Source organism: Rana temporaria, chromosome 5, assembly GCF_905171775.1.
Source record: "Rana temporaria chromosome 5, aRanTem1.1, whole genome shotgun sequence".
NCBI lineage: Eukaryota > Metazoa > Chordata > Amphibia > Anura > Ranidae > Rana > Rana temporaria.
Genome location: NC_053493.1, coordinates 220,526,812 through 220,540,675, shown reverse-complemented (window position 1 = coordinate 220,540,675; position 13,864 = coordinate 220,526,812). Strand labels below are relative to the sequence as shown.

Genomic DNA, 13,864 nt, shown 5'->3' with positions numbered 1-13,864 from the left:
GGCCTTTACTAAGATCATATATATTGAAGTGACTTTCTCATTTGAAAGGTTTTGAAAGCTTTGCTTTTTTTATGATTTATTCCATCTATACCTGATCCAAAATGTACAAATAAAGTTTTGGCTTTACATATGTTTTAACTTTACTGCCAAAGCCAATGATTATTTTAGAAATGTAATAATGATTTATTTAGGATGTTCATCATTGTTCATTAATTCATCATTTACAACTTTTCCTCATACTTTTATCAGTGTCTCATATAATAAATACTTTATATTTCTGTTAAGTTTTGTCTTTGGTAACATAGCATAACACAATGTTTTTTCCTTGTAACATCAGAAGTGAAATAGCATTTAAAATACCATTTGTATAACATATGGCTATCAATTTAGAACACATGAGATAAATGAGCTGTTGCAAAATGTATTCCATAGGACATAACATGTTCTCAACAGCTGCCATTGGATTTTCATTAGGGCATAATATGACTGGCATGATACATTTGAACCTGCATGCTTGAATACATTTTTTCATGATCCAGCTGAAGAAAAAAAAATGTTGTTTTGTTTTTAAATGTTGACAAATGTATTAACATTACTGAAAAGCTTCCAGGTTCTTCAAAGTTTTACAAACTGTTAATGTGGTCTCAAGTGTTATCTTGCATCTTGAGAATGTTTTCTTCCAGCAAATATACATGCTCAGATTGGGAATTCCTGACATTTTTACAGTGGATATATTTAGTTGTTATTATTACTAATAATTTCATCATCATTTTAAATTGGTGCTTCACCACAAAAAAAAGCATGTGGTTTTTGAAAATCATCAATTAAGAATAGCATGTGACTCATTGAAAGGCATTTTCCAAATCTAAAAGGATTTAAACACACGGGGCTAGATTCAGGTGCAATTGCGCTTTTTTTACGGAGGCGCAGGGCAACGTTTTTGCCCTGTGCCCCCGCAAATTTACTGCGCTGCCCTTGATTCACGGAGCAGTAGCTCTGTAAATTGCGTAAGCGCGCACAATTTAAATGATCCCGTAGGGGGCGGGAATCATTTAAATTAGGCGCGTTCCCGCGCCGATCGTAGAGCGCATGCTCCGTCGGGAAACTTTCCCGACGTGCATTGCGGCAAATGACGTCGCAAGGACGTCATTTGCTTCAAAGTGAACGTGAATGGCGTCCAACAAACTTCGTAAATTTGAAATTTCGCGACGCGGGAACGACGGGTAGACGTAACATCCTTACGCGAAAAACGACCGTATGGAAACGAGGTAAACTGCGTACGCAGGGCTCGCGTAACGTTGTGAATTGGCGTTAGTATGCAATTTGCATACTATACGCTGAGCACAACGGGAACGCCACCTAGCGGCCATCGCAAGAATGCAGCCTAAGATATGCGGGCATAAGAGCCTTATCCCGCGCATATTTTAGGCTGCAGTCGGCGTAACGAGGTTACTGAATCAGGAGCATTCGTTACGCCGGGGCAAGTAAGCAATTGCGAGGTGTACCTATGGTTACACAGGCGCAATTGCTTCTTGAATCCAGGCCACGGTCTAAAGCCCTGTACACATGATCGGATATCTGATAAAATCTAATCCGATGGATTTTTTCATCGGATATCCAATGAAGCTGACTTTCATAAGTCTTGCCTACACACCATCAGTCAAAAATCCGATCATGTCCAAACGCGGTGACGTACAACACTACGACGAGCCGAAAAAAATGAAGTTCTATGCTTCCAAGCATGTGTCGACTTGATTCTGAGCATGCGTGGATTTTTGACCGATGGAGTTCCATACAGATGATCGGATTTTTCTATAGTTTTTTTATCCATAGGAAACATTTAAAACATGTTCTGGTTTTTTTTGACCGATGGAAAACAAACCGATGGGGCCCACACACGATCGGTTTGTCTGATGAAAACAGTCCATCGATCTGTTTTCTTCGGACAAACCGATCGTGTGTACAGGACTTAAGTAGTGTTCTAAACCCACCTTTTTAGTTTGACCCTCTTTTCCCATTGAAATAAACACACAAAAATCTGCCAGCTGGGTACGTTAAGGAGGTAAAAAGTGTGGCAGTTAGTGCTAGTGCTGTATATATAAGTCAGGGAATGACACAGCCATGTGTTGCATTGGTATTGTAACCATATATTCTGTAGTTCTGTAGTACTTCTGGAGTTCTTGTTTAGTGTTTTATATAAGGTATCATTGTTTTTTCCCCAGGTATATTTCATCTAAAAGTACCAGAAAGTTCTCCAGTAGGATCACCAATTGGAAGGATAAGAGCAGTGGATCCTGATTTTGGAAAAAATGCTGAAATAGAATACAGTATTGTTCCTGGAGATGGTGGGAATCTTTTTGACATCAAAACAGACAATAATACACAGGAGGGAATATTAATCCTAAAAAAGGTATTTCATTTAACACATTGGACACTATATTTATATTGCTGTTTTGTGTGATGAATGGTGCTTTGCCAAATACAATAACCAAAAGCAATCACCATTCAGTCCACTCTTCAAGTTAGTAAAATGTTAATTTTAATTGGCTAGTGTGGATTTCTGACACCTTGATTACCCAGTTGTAAGCACTGGGCATGCTACACAAATCCATAAAAATGTTATCAAAGCACACAGACCTATGTAGTATGCTCTGTACTTCTGCCCCACTGAGCTCCCCCCAAATGACAGTGGGGAGTTGCTGTGTAAATACAGCGGGCCAGATCCACGTACCCTGGCGCATATTTCCGTTGGGCGTAGTGTATCTAAGATACACTACGCCGCCGTATCTTACTTTTTTTTGGAATCCCTAAAGAATGCGCGCGGTAAGTTACGGCGGCGTAGTGTATATTTGGCGGCGTAAGGACGCGCAATTCAAATGGATGTGATGGGGGCGTGTTTTATATAAATACGTCTTGACCCGACGTAAATTACATTTTTTTTTGCTCGAAATTAAACCGGAACAAGCCAATGTTTACGACGGCGACGTCATTCTACGCAAAGCCCTATTCGCGAAACGACTTACGCAAACGACGTAACATTTTCAAAATTTGAGGCGGGAACGACGGCCATGCTTAACATAGGATATGCCTCATATAGCAGGGGTAACTATACGGCGGAAAAAGCCGAACGCAAACGACGTAAAAAAATGCGCTGGCCGGACGTACGTTTGTGGATCGCCGTATCGAGCTAATTTGCATACTCGACGCGGAATTCGACGGAAACGCCACCTAGCGGCCAGCGGAAAAATGCACCTATGATCCGACGGCGTACTAAGACGTACGCCTGTCGGATCGAACCCAGATGCAGTCGTATCTTTTTTTGTAGATACAAAACAAAGATACAACGCAGGAACTTTGAAATTATGCGGCGTATCAATAGATACGCCGTCGTAATTTGTTTGTGGATCTGGCCCAGCATCTTTAGAAAAAATTACCATGTGATACATTGTTTATAAACGCTGTTCAGATAATGAAATTGAGATTTAGAGTAACATTGTTACCCTTGTATCTACTCTGTTTCAATTATCTACAGATCCATGGGGTGCTTTGATCAGCAAGAAAGCGTTGATCTCTTTTAATCCCTTATGAACTCTTATTTTAATTATCCAGTTAACCCTAATTAACTCCTTCTTTCCATTCTCCCCTAACCATTTTTTAACTTTTTTTTGCTTCAGATTTTTTAAGTGTATTTTTGACATTTGTTTACCCAAGCTCTTTGTATTATCTACCACTGGTAGGTAATGTATATGCTGTGCTAGTAAGTGATCTACTGTATATGCTGAGCAATTCAATGCTGTATATCATCTCAAGAGAAAGATGGACTAAGCTTCGTCGAAACATGACAATAAAAACACTGCTGTTTTTGGTCCTCCTCCTCTGCAAGACCCTTGAGTTTCTCTAAACCAGTTTTGGGTTTATATGGATTTCTTTATAGGTGAGCACCTGGACATCTACTTCAAGCACAGAGTGCCTTGACTGCTCTTGAAACTGTTACAGTACAATATATCAGGGACGTGCAGTCAGAGGAGGCAGGTGAGAAAGGGCCTCACCTGCCATGAACACTAAAAAATAAAATAAAAAGCAATCTTCGAAGGTTGTAGCTCAGCAACCCGGGGTCATAGAGACCCCACATTTGGGGGTATGTAGTCTAAGTGCTACCCCACCCCTGGTATAAAATTTGGTTCCAGAGCTATGGGGCTCCTTGCACAGCCTGTCAGAAACTAAATACAGAGAGGCCACTTTAAATACAAGCTGATACACTCTGTTTGCAGCAGACTGAGAGGTTGAGCTCACAGTGCCTCTCACTTCTTGTCAGAGGCACTGAGCTCAATAAACAGCTTGGAGTCTTAGACCAATGGTAAAGTACCATTGGTTCCAGCTGCCCAATAAAAATGCTGCAGTGGAGGCACGCCTCTGACAGCAGTGTCATAGAAGGGACATGTGTCTAAAAGACAAATGCTCCCTTAAAGGCCAGCCCTCTTAACTACAAGGAAAAAATGTGTTGATGTGTATAAGATTTACCCACAATCCCATGTTTTTTTCTCACACAGTTAAGAGGGAGAATGAGAATTTGCTACCTGCTGAAAAGGCACTGTTATATTCAAGCTAAATCATACATTATTTATCTATGTATTATTTATCTATTTACTGTGAAATTACTGATTGGAAGTTATAACTTCAAACTTCAGTAATTTGTCTGTTACTGTAAGCCACATGCTTGAGTACAGATTTTAAAAACTATAGTAAATGACCTTAAAAACAATATAACACGCATCCCGATTTAAGAGGAACGTTTCAGGAAAAAATAGTTTATTTTCAAATAAACCACTTTGAAGCAAAATAATGGTTAGTGCCAATCAATGCAGCCTGATTACTGTCCATCTGCAGCCTCAATGCAGCCTGATGCCCATCTGCAGCCTCAATGCAGCCTCTGTGCCCATCTGCAGCCTGATCTGTGCCCATCCAATGCAGCCTAATGCCCATCTGCAGCCTCTATGCAGCCTCTGTGCCCATCTGCAGCCTGATCTGCGACCATCCAATGCAGCCTCAATGCAGCCTCTGTGCCCATCTGCAGCCTGATCTGCGCCCATCCAATGCAGCCTGATGCCCATCTGCAGCTTCCCTTATCCCCATCAACATGGGGACAGGGTGCTTTGGGGTTTGGGGGGCCACAGGGCGTGCCCCTGCCCCAAAGCACCCACCCCCCCATGTTAAGGGCATGCGGCCTGGTATGGTTCAGGAGGAGGGGAGCCGCTCGCTCCTCCCCACCCCCTTTCCTGACTGGCCGGACTGCGTGTTCCGATAAGGGTTTGGTATGGATTTTGGGGGGACCCCACAACGTTTTTTCGGCGTAGGGGGTTCCCCTTGAAATCCATACCAGACCCAAGGACCTGGTATGCTCCTGGAGGGGAACCCGTGCCGTTTTTTAATTTAAAATTTGACGTAGAGTTCCCCTGTGGGAGGGAAGCGCTTGCCTTAGAACAGGTTCACACTGGGGCGACTTCCTGTAAAGTTGCCTCACTGTGAACGGGGATCCGACTTGGAGCCGACTTCCATTAAAATCAATGGGTACAAGTTGCCTACAAGTCAGATTGAAGTAGTACAGGAACCTTTTTTCAAGTCAGAGCGACTGCAGTAGTGTGCATTAAGACGGTGCCATTCACTTACATTGATTTCTTCATGCATCGCGACTTAAGGCGACCTGGGGCGATCGGGGCCGGCCTGAAGTCAGATCCAAAGTCGGACCTGTGTGAATGGGCTCTAAAGCTGTTGCTAAGAAAAAGAGAAAATAAATATTTACCTTGCATCGGTCTTTTGGTGCTCCCATGAGACACTGTTGAAGTCTCTATGTCTCTCTGTTGCCTCCTGGAAAAGCTGGGTGCTCAAAATCTCCAAAGAATACACCCCTGCAATGGGCTTGAGTGCATTTTTGTGAGATGTTCAGTGCTCAGCTATGCAGTAAGGTATGGTGATGTCACTACTCCTCCCTGAAGTGTCAGAAGCAGAGGCCATTTTTTTCTTTTTTAGCAACAGCTTTATGTTTAAATCACCTTTCCAGATGATTTGACTTTTAAAGGTAAAGGGGCTTTTAAAAGAATGGGCCTTTCACTTTTATTGAATAACTGCTTAAAGAAAAAAAAAAAGAGAAAAAAAAGTGTAAAAAAACAAAAAAAATTGCAGCTAGCAACAATTAGGAAATCAACCCCCCCCCCCCCCCCCTGAAAAATGCATGCAGCATGTTATCACTGTAGTGCATGTGGACAAGAACAGACTGCAATGAGCTGGACTGCAGAATATGATCAGCATTAAGATGTAACAAAGGATAGAAAAGGTAAAATTCTTCTCGCACTTAATCCCTACATTTTTCAAGATGCATAGCATTTTGTTGTTTACATGACATCTACTAAGAGTTTGTATCTACTTTAGTAGACCTGTAAGTACTACAGACCTAAAAGTACTACAAACCCTACACTAATCTCTACTTATGCTCTTTATAAGCTGCATTCCATATGTTTTCTCTATCACGTGTAAAGCACATTGTTGATATGACTGTTGTGACCTCCCCTCTTATAATGAGGAGATGGTTTATTCAATGTCCCTTTATTTACACTTCCAAGCCACCATACCTAGATTCAAAGGTAAGACAGTGAGTACTTTATAGTTACAAAGTATGTGGTCTGGAAAACTTCCACCGATGTCTCTGGGTGCATGAACTTTCAATACACCAATATTCACCATTAACCTCTGGTAGGGTCAAATTTAAACCTCATCTCTACTTTTAAAGCACAGACCATTTTGCACACCACAAAGAGTTTCCAGGCTACATAATGTGCCAGTACCCACAGGTTATATCCTGTAGGAGTGGGATCTCTCAGCAGGGGTTTCTGAAACTCCACCACATCCTTTAGGGACATGCATTGGCCTTCACCCTCGCCCTCTGACTAATTATACGGAGAGTATGTAGAAAAAATAGTGCAGCGCAAATAACACAGTAAATACAATAATAAATCAATAAATCAATTTGGTAAAGTCCATAAAGTGCAAAGTGATATAAGTGCTCCAAAAAATCAATGGTGATCAAAAGTGCAGTAATCTTCAACAGATCCGTGACCCACAGGAAAGGGTTAACCTCCACCAAGAGTAAAGGGTGGCCTCTCACCTCAATACTTCGACCTGTGGCTAGGTCAAAAGGCAAGAAGCAAAATCTCCAGAGATAGGTAATCAGCTTTACATGGGTTCAATTCCAAAGAATCCACCAGATGGCACCAGCGGGCAATAAGCAAGGCAACACTCTCCCATACAGCAATTACATGGACCGAAAAAGGAGTAAGAAGGACAATTCTAAGTGCTAACTGCTTAAAACGTTTAATGAAATTAAAAACATAAGATATAAAACTCACATAGTCCTGCACTCATAGACCGAGTGCAGGTATAACAGCAGTTACCGGAACGAACGTCAGGATCAATGTACACAGCTTGTTTGGGTCTCTGTGAGGCAAACGCGGATGACGTCGACGTAGCTCCTCCCCCTCGTACGCGTTACGTCCCAAAGTGGGCGGGACTTCATCAGCGTGGGGCGGGGATCTCCGTGAACGTCCCGCAGCGCAATATATACCATGTGGTTGCCATAGCAACATTCACAGGGACTAATTAGCCAGCGCCATCTTGTGTCCACACAGCAGAGTACAAGATAGATAAAATATTTAAGGGCCAAAAAGTTACAATACAATTAGCCTGAGGCTGGCGCCATCTAGTGTTTAAAGAAAAAAGCACCAGACAAAGGATAATAAATCCTAATGTACATCAGCCAGGCAATATAAAATTAAAAACAAACAAATAAATAATATATAAATTAGACAGCCGCCTTTACCTCTTCCAGACCTCAATTATCACATGATCATCATCATGAGAACCAAGCAGTTATTAAATAATTCAATAAAAACATTTAAGATAAAATACAGATATATTTTAAAATTTATATATAAAAATAAAAAATATATATATAAAAATCCCCAATAAATTTCTCAACGATTAGATATAAAACAGTTGAGATCAAACTCAAAGTTTAATCCCAACGGCACTGAAACCTTCATCTCATAGATCCAATAGGATTCACGACGACTTAATTGTCGAATGTAGTGACCCCCTCTCCAGTGTCTAGAGACCTTCTCTATACCCCAGAATTTGAGGCATTTGGGGTCTCTTTGATGATGGTCTCTAAAGTGTTTAGATACACTATGGGTCTTGATGCCACGTTTAATGTTGCTCACATGCTCGCCCACTCTCACGTGCAGCTCACGTGAGGTGCGCCCTATATATTGTAACCCACAATCACACTCGAGCATATAGACTACACCCTCTGTTGCACAGGTGATTAGCTGCTTTATCGGATATTCTACGTGGGTTACATTAGAAGTAAAAGTTTTACGTTTTTTAATGTTCAGTTTTGCATGTTTGCATGTGGCACATCTGCCACAGGCATAGAACCCTGACAAAAAGTTAAAGAGCCTGGGACGAGGAATAACAGGAGGGTCAGTGACTCCAGGGGCCAATCTATCTCTCAAAGACGGTGCTTTTTTATAGATAAACTGAGGCCTCTCAGGAAGCGCAGGGCCAAGAATTGAATCTCCTCTTAGTATCGGCCAATATTTGGCAACAATTTTTTCAAATGCTTTGTGTTGGACATTAAAATCCAATAGCATCTTGAAATTATTGTTCACTAGATCATCTTTGGGAGGATTATCTTGTATCATCAGATTTCTATCTGCAATCCTGATTTTCTCTATTTCTTGCTCTATCAAAGGTTTGGAGTATCCCTTAGCAACAAACCTAGTGGCCAGCTCGCGAGACTGCACCAGGAAATCCGATTCCCTAGTGCAGTTTCTTCGCAATCTTACAAATTGGCCACGAGGTATGTTACACAGCCACAACCTATGGTGGCAGCTATTTAATGGGATGTATCCATTCCTATCCATCTTAAAATGATTTTTTGTCACCAATCTAGACTCAGATTTGGACATCTCTAAATCTAGGAAGGTCACTTGTTCCGTAGAGACGGTCCAAGTCAAGACTATACCCAACTGGTTGGAATTCAGCCTAAGCATAAAGGCATTCAAAGATGACATGTCACCTTCCCAGATAAGTACTATATTGTCTATGTATCTACGATAGCAGCGGAGCTGAGGTGGCATATCATGGAAGATCGCATCTCGCTCCCAGTGGGCCATAAAAAGATTGGCCACACTGGGAGCGAAACGAGCCCCCATTGCAACTCCGCAACGCTGAAGAAAAAACTGCTTATCAAACCAAAAGTAGTTTTTAAGTAAACAGAATTCCAAGCTATCCAAAAGAAAACGAACATGCTCGGGATCTAGATCAGTAGAATCCAGAGCCCATGCAACCGATGTAAGAGCTGCATCGTGCCCTATAATGGTGTACAAAGACCCCACATCAGCTGTCACCAAAATCGTTTCAGATGTACACTTGATTGAATTCAGAATTTGGATAATTTGCTTGGTATCTCGTAGATACGCAGGCAATTTGCAGACTAACGGCTGTAAAAAAATGTCCAAATACTGCCCCAACCGTGAACTGACTGAATCGATCCCATTCACGATCGGGCGGCCTGGAGGCCGTTCTGCATTTTTATGCATTTTGGGCAAGAAGTATATGATCGGTGTCCGACAATAATAAGGGTCTAAATACGCAGCTTCCTTCTTATTGAGGATCCCAGATCCCTTGCCTCTCTCAATCAGAGTATGGAGGTCATTTTTAAAAATCACCATTGGATCACCTCGCAGTAAGAGGTAAGTGTCTTGGTCACCAAGTAGCCTACCCATTTCCTCAAAATAATAAGTCTTACTAAGGACCACCAACCCCCCCCCCTTATCTGCGGGGCGTATAACAATCTCGTTACGTTTTTCCAGAGAGGCAATACCCCTCTGTATACATTGTGAATCTTTCACTTTCTTGATTCTCAAGCTATCAAGATCTTTACAGACAAGATTCCGAAACACATCCAAGTGTTTGGTATCAGTGTATTGGGGATTGAAAACAGATTTGTTTCTCAATGTAGAGTGATGAGAAGTTACAGCTATATTGTTCTTTATAACTGGATTTGACAAGAAATACTTCTTTAAGTTTAAGTTTCTTATATACTTCTGTACACTTACATACGTTTCAAACTTATTAAGATTACGCACGGGAGCAAATTTTAAACCTTTATCTAACACTCTTATCTCATCCTCAGTAAGATCAACTCCACTAAGGTTAAAGATTCCAGTGCCGATCACGGCCTTGCTCTTTTGGACTCTTCTCCCCCCCCTGACTCCTCTTGATTTTTTCTTTTGGGCCTGGATGGGCCTAGAGGAGGCTGAATCGGTGGAGGAGGGTATGGGAACGGAGGGGGCTCCCTCCAATCTCCGGTCCAAGTCGGTGGGAAGGGTGGAGGGCCCCTCCATGGGGTCCTCCCTTGCCCTAAAAAATGCTGTTGATTAGTGGGTGGGGGTCCATCCCAATAATTTTGCAATGGTGCATAGTAATTGTAAGTAGACAGAGGGGGGGGGGGAAACCTCCAGAAGGGGCACCTCCTCCACCTCTATTTTGACCCCTCCCTTTACTATGCACATTTTTCCAGGGTGGGGTTTCCTGTATAACAGGAGTATGGGATGATCTCCCACCTGATGAGCTTGCTTTGCCCCTAGTGTTTTTAATTTTTCCTCTTCCCTTATGTGGGCCAAGACCTTTACCTATCGGAGTGCCAGATGCCGTAGGGGTCTTATCCCGTCTGGGATTGACACTCCAGAAGGCTGCGGCCTCTTGTACCCCAGGGGTGGGTAATGGTTCTGCCGTATCCATAGAGGATGGCAAAGCAGCTACTCCAGTAATTGAACTTAAGGATTGCCACTTATATACATTAGATATATCAAAGTCTCCTACATCACGCAAGAATTTTTTGCGTTTTTTCTCCTGGGAGTCTTTATCCCACTTAATAAGTTTGATTTTGAGCTCCCCGGAGAGACGCACGAACTCAGGAGTATCCTTGTGTACTTCGATATGATCAGAAATTGTTTGAATCTGGCCCTCTAACCAGAGCTTTTTGCGCTGTTTACGGGCCAATAAGAATTTTATTAATTCAAAACCCTTATTGTTAAAGAAGTTAAACCATTCTTTGTTAGATTCATCATCAACCAGCCCGTCATTCGGTGGTAAATCCCACCTTAGACGTCTGGGGATGATTTTTGCTGTCATATATTGCTCAAAGGTGGCAATATCCCACCAGGCTTTGATTTTCTTTTCAAATAGATGTCCTAATTTTTTGAAAGAAACAATCAAATCACCTGGATCGGAATCAGCAATATTTTTAGAAAATACTTCGGAACTGTTTTATATCTAATCGTTGAGAAATTTATTGGGGATTTTTATATATATATTTTTTATTTTTATATATAAATTTTAAAATATATCTGTATTTTATCTTAAATGTTTTTATTGAATTATTTAATAACTGCTTGGTTCATATGATGATGATCATGTGATAATTGAGGTCTGGAAGAGGTAAAGGCGGCTGACGTCTAATTTATATATTATTTATTTGTTTGTTTTTAATTTTATATTGCCTGGCTGATGTACATTAGGATTTATTATCCTTTGTCTGGTGCTTTTTTCTTTAAACACTAGATGGCGCCAGCCTCAGGCTAATTGTATTGTAACTTTTTGGCCCTTAAATATTTTATCTATCTTGTACTCTGCTGTGTGGACACAAGATGGCGCTGGCTAATTAGTCCCTGTGAATGTTGCTATGGCAACCACATGGTATATATTGCGCTGCGGGACATTCACGGAGATCCCCGCCCCACGCTGATGAAGTCCCGCCCACTTTGGGACGTAACGCGTACGAGGGGGAGGAGCTACGTCGACATCATCCGCGTTTGCCTCACAGAGACCCAAACAAGCTGTGTACATTGATCCGGATGTTCGTTCCGGTAACTGCTGTTATACCTGCACTCGGTCTATGAGTGCAGGACTATGTGAGTTTTATATCTTATGTTTTTAATTTCATTAAACGTTTTAAGCAGTTAGCACTTAGAATTGTCCTTCTTACTCCTTTTTCGGTCCATGTAATTGCTGTATGGGAGAGTGTTGCCTTGCTTATTGCCCGCTGGTGCCATCTGGTGGATTCTTTGGAATTGAACCCATGTAAAGCTGATTACCTATCTCTGGAGATTTTGCTTCTTGCCTTTTGACCTAGCCACAGGTCGAAGTATTGAGGTGAGAGGCCACCCTTTACTCTTGGTGGAGGTTAACCCTTTCCTGTGGGTCACGGATCTGTTGAAGATTACTGCACTTTTGATCACCATTGATTTTTTGGAGCACTTATATCACTTTGCACTTTATGGACTTTACCAAATTGATTTATTGATTTATTATTGTATTTACTGTGTTATTTGCGCTGCACTATTTTTTCTACATATTCACTTTGAGATATTCTTGAGTTATATCTACAGTGCTGGCTTGCAATTTAGTTTAATTTGTATTTATTTTCCAGCGCTGAATCACTTTTTATTTAATTATACGGAGAGGCCTCATAATTCATCATTTTGAAGTCCACTCCATTCTAATTCTTCATGTTAGCATCAGACATGAAAGGCATACTGTCCTACCCCAGTATATCTGCCTTTCATATGGTTGCTACTCTCCTTGTTTATGGCTCAACTGTCATCCCCCGAAAGCAATGACTTCCAACATGCTGATAAGAAACACTGGGGCTGCACACTGTAAACATTAACTGTTGTCTTATAGTAAGAATCACAGATTTGGCTTAGTTTCATCCTGTTTGCCATACCCCTCCCAAAACTGGAATTCTAACTATTAGACAATGGTTAACTTTAACAGTGTGTTACCCCAGTTTTTCTTATCAGCATGTGTCCAGAGTAGGACTGGATGTTGTATACACAGCAGACTTGGAGCAGACTTGAAGCAGACTTGGAGCTAAATGTCTTGGTTAGAATGGAAATCATGGACACACACTTCAGTTAATGGTAATTAAAAATATATATAACATCTTGATCAGCATAGCAATCACTAATTTTAACAATAACAAAGTTACCCAAATTTGGTTGATGCTGATGCATCTTATGCTATCTAGAAGTCTTTCTCCAGAAGAGTCTCTTTAAGCATCTGAAGATACATGTAATCATTGAGCAAACACAGTCCCCACCTTGGCAATGACAAATGTACATGTGTGGGGCAAGATCTGAAGCAGATCCTATTGTACTGAAAAAGTCTATATAGTCTTTTGTCTGACAGCTGCAATGCAGCAAATGAGAGAATGGGCAGAGAGAAAGTCCACTGTATCGGGGCCAGCCTTGTGCAGGGAAGCAGAAGCAATCTCCAAGATATGTAAGAGAAAAAAAGATAGCAGGCTCCTCTGAGTGCAGGCGGTTAATATTATATTGGTAAATGACACAGTACAACTCACATTTGAGAATGCAATGACAGGCACATCTGTGGTAGTTTGCCCGGTGAAGCATCCATGGCATTGGTCCACAAGGGGAGCTCTCCTGGCCCCTCTGTAGAGTCTCATGACCGGCAATATGGTGGTGTAATGTAAGAGAGTCGAAAAAAAAGAGGGGTTGAAAGCTCCTTGGACCGCAGTGCTGGTTGGGATGACTTTGCTGGCATGATTGCGACGTGTTTCCAAGCTAGCGCACACTGGTGTTGGGAAGAATGCATGCTCCTTTCTCAAGCTATTATAAACAGGCTAGATGTGCTGTATTTATATCTTACTAGTGCTGCCATCTAGTTGGGAAAGTATAAAATTACTTCAAGCAGTATTTTAGAGGTGGAATGTTGCTATCTAGTG

General features: G+C 41.5%; 1 protein-coding gene across 2 annotated transcripts in view; it reads left to right on the top strand.

Moving 5' to 3' along the window:
• CDH12 (cadherin 12) overlaps window positions 1–13,864 on the top strand; it is a 1,098,816-nt gene that overhangs the window by 1,019,353 nt on the left and 65,599 nt on the right. For both annotated transcript variants that reach the window (XM_040353560.1, XM_040353563.1), the window contains one exon: window positions 2,223–2,410. In XM_040353560.1, the coding sequence (XP_040209494.1) occupies window positions 2,223–2,410 (188 nt within the window). The remainder of the gene's footprint in view (window positions 1–2,222; window positions 2,411–13,864) is intronic.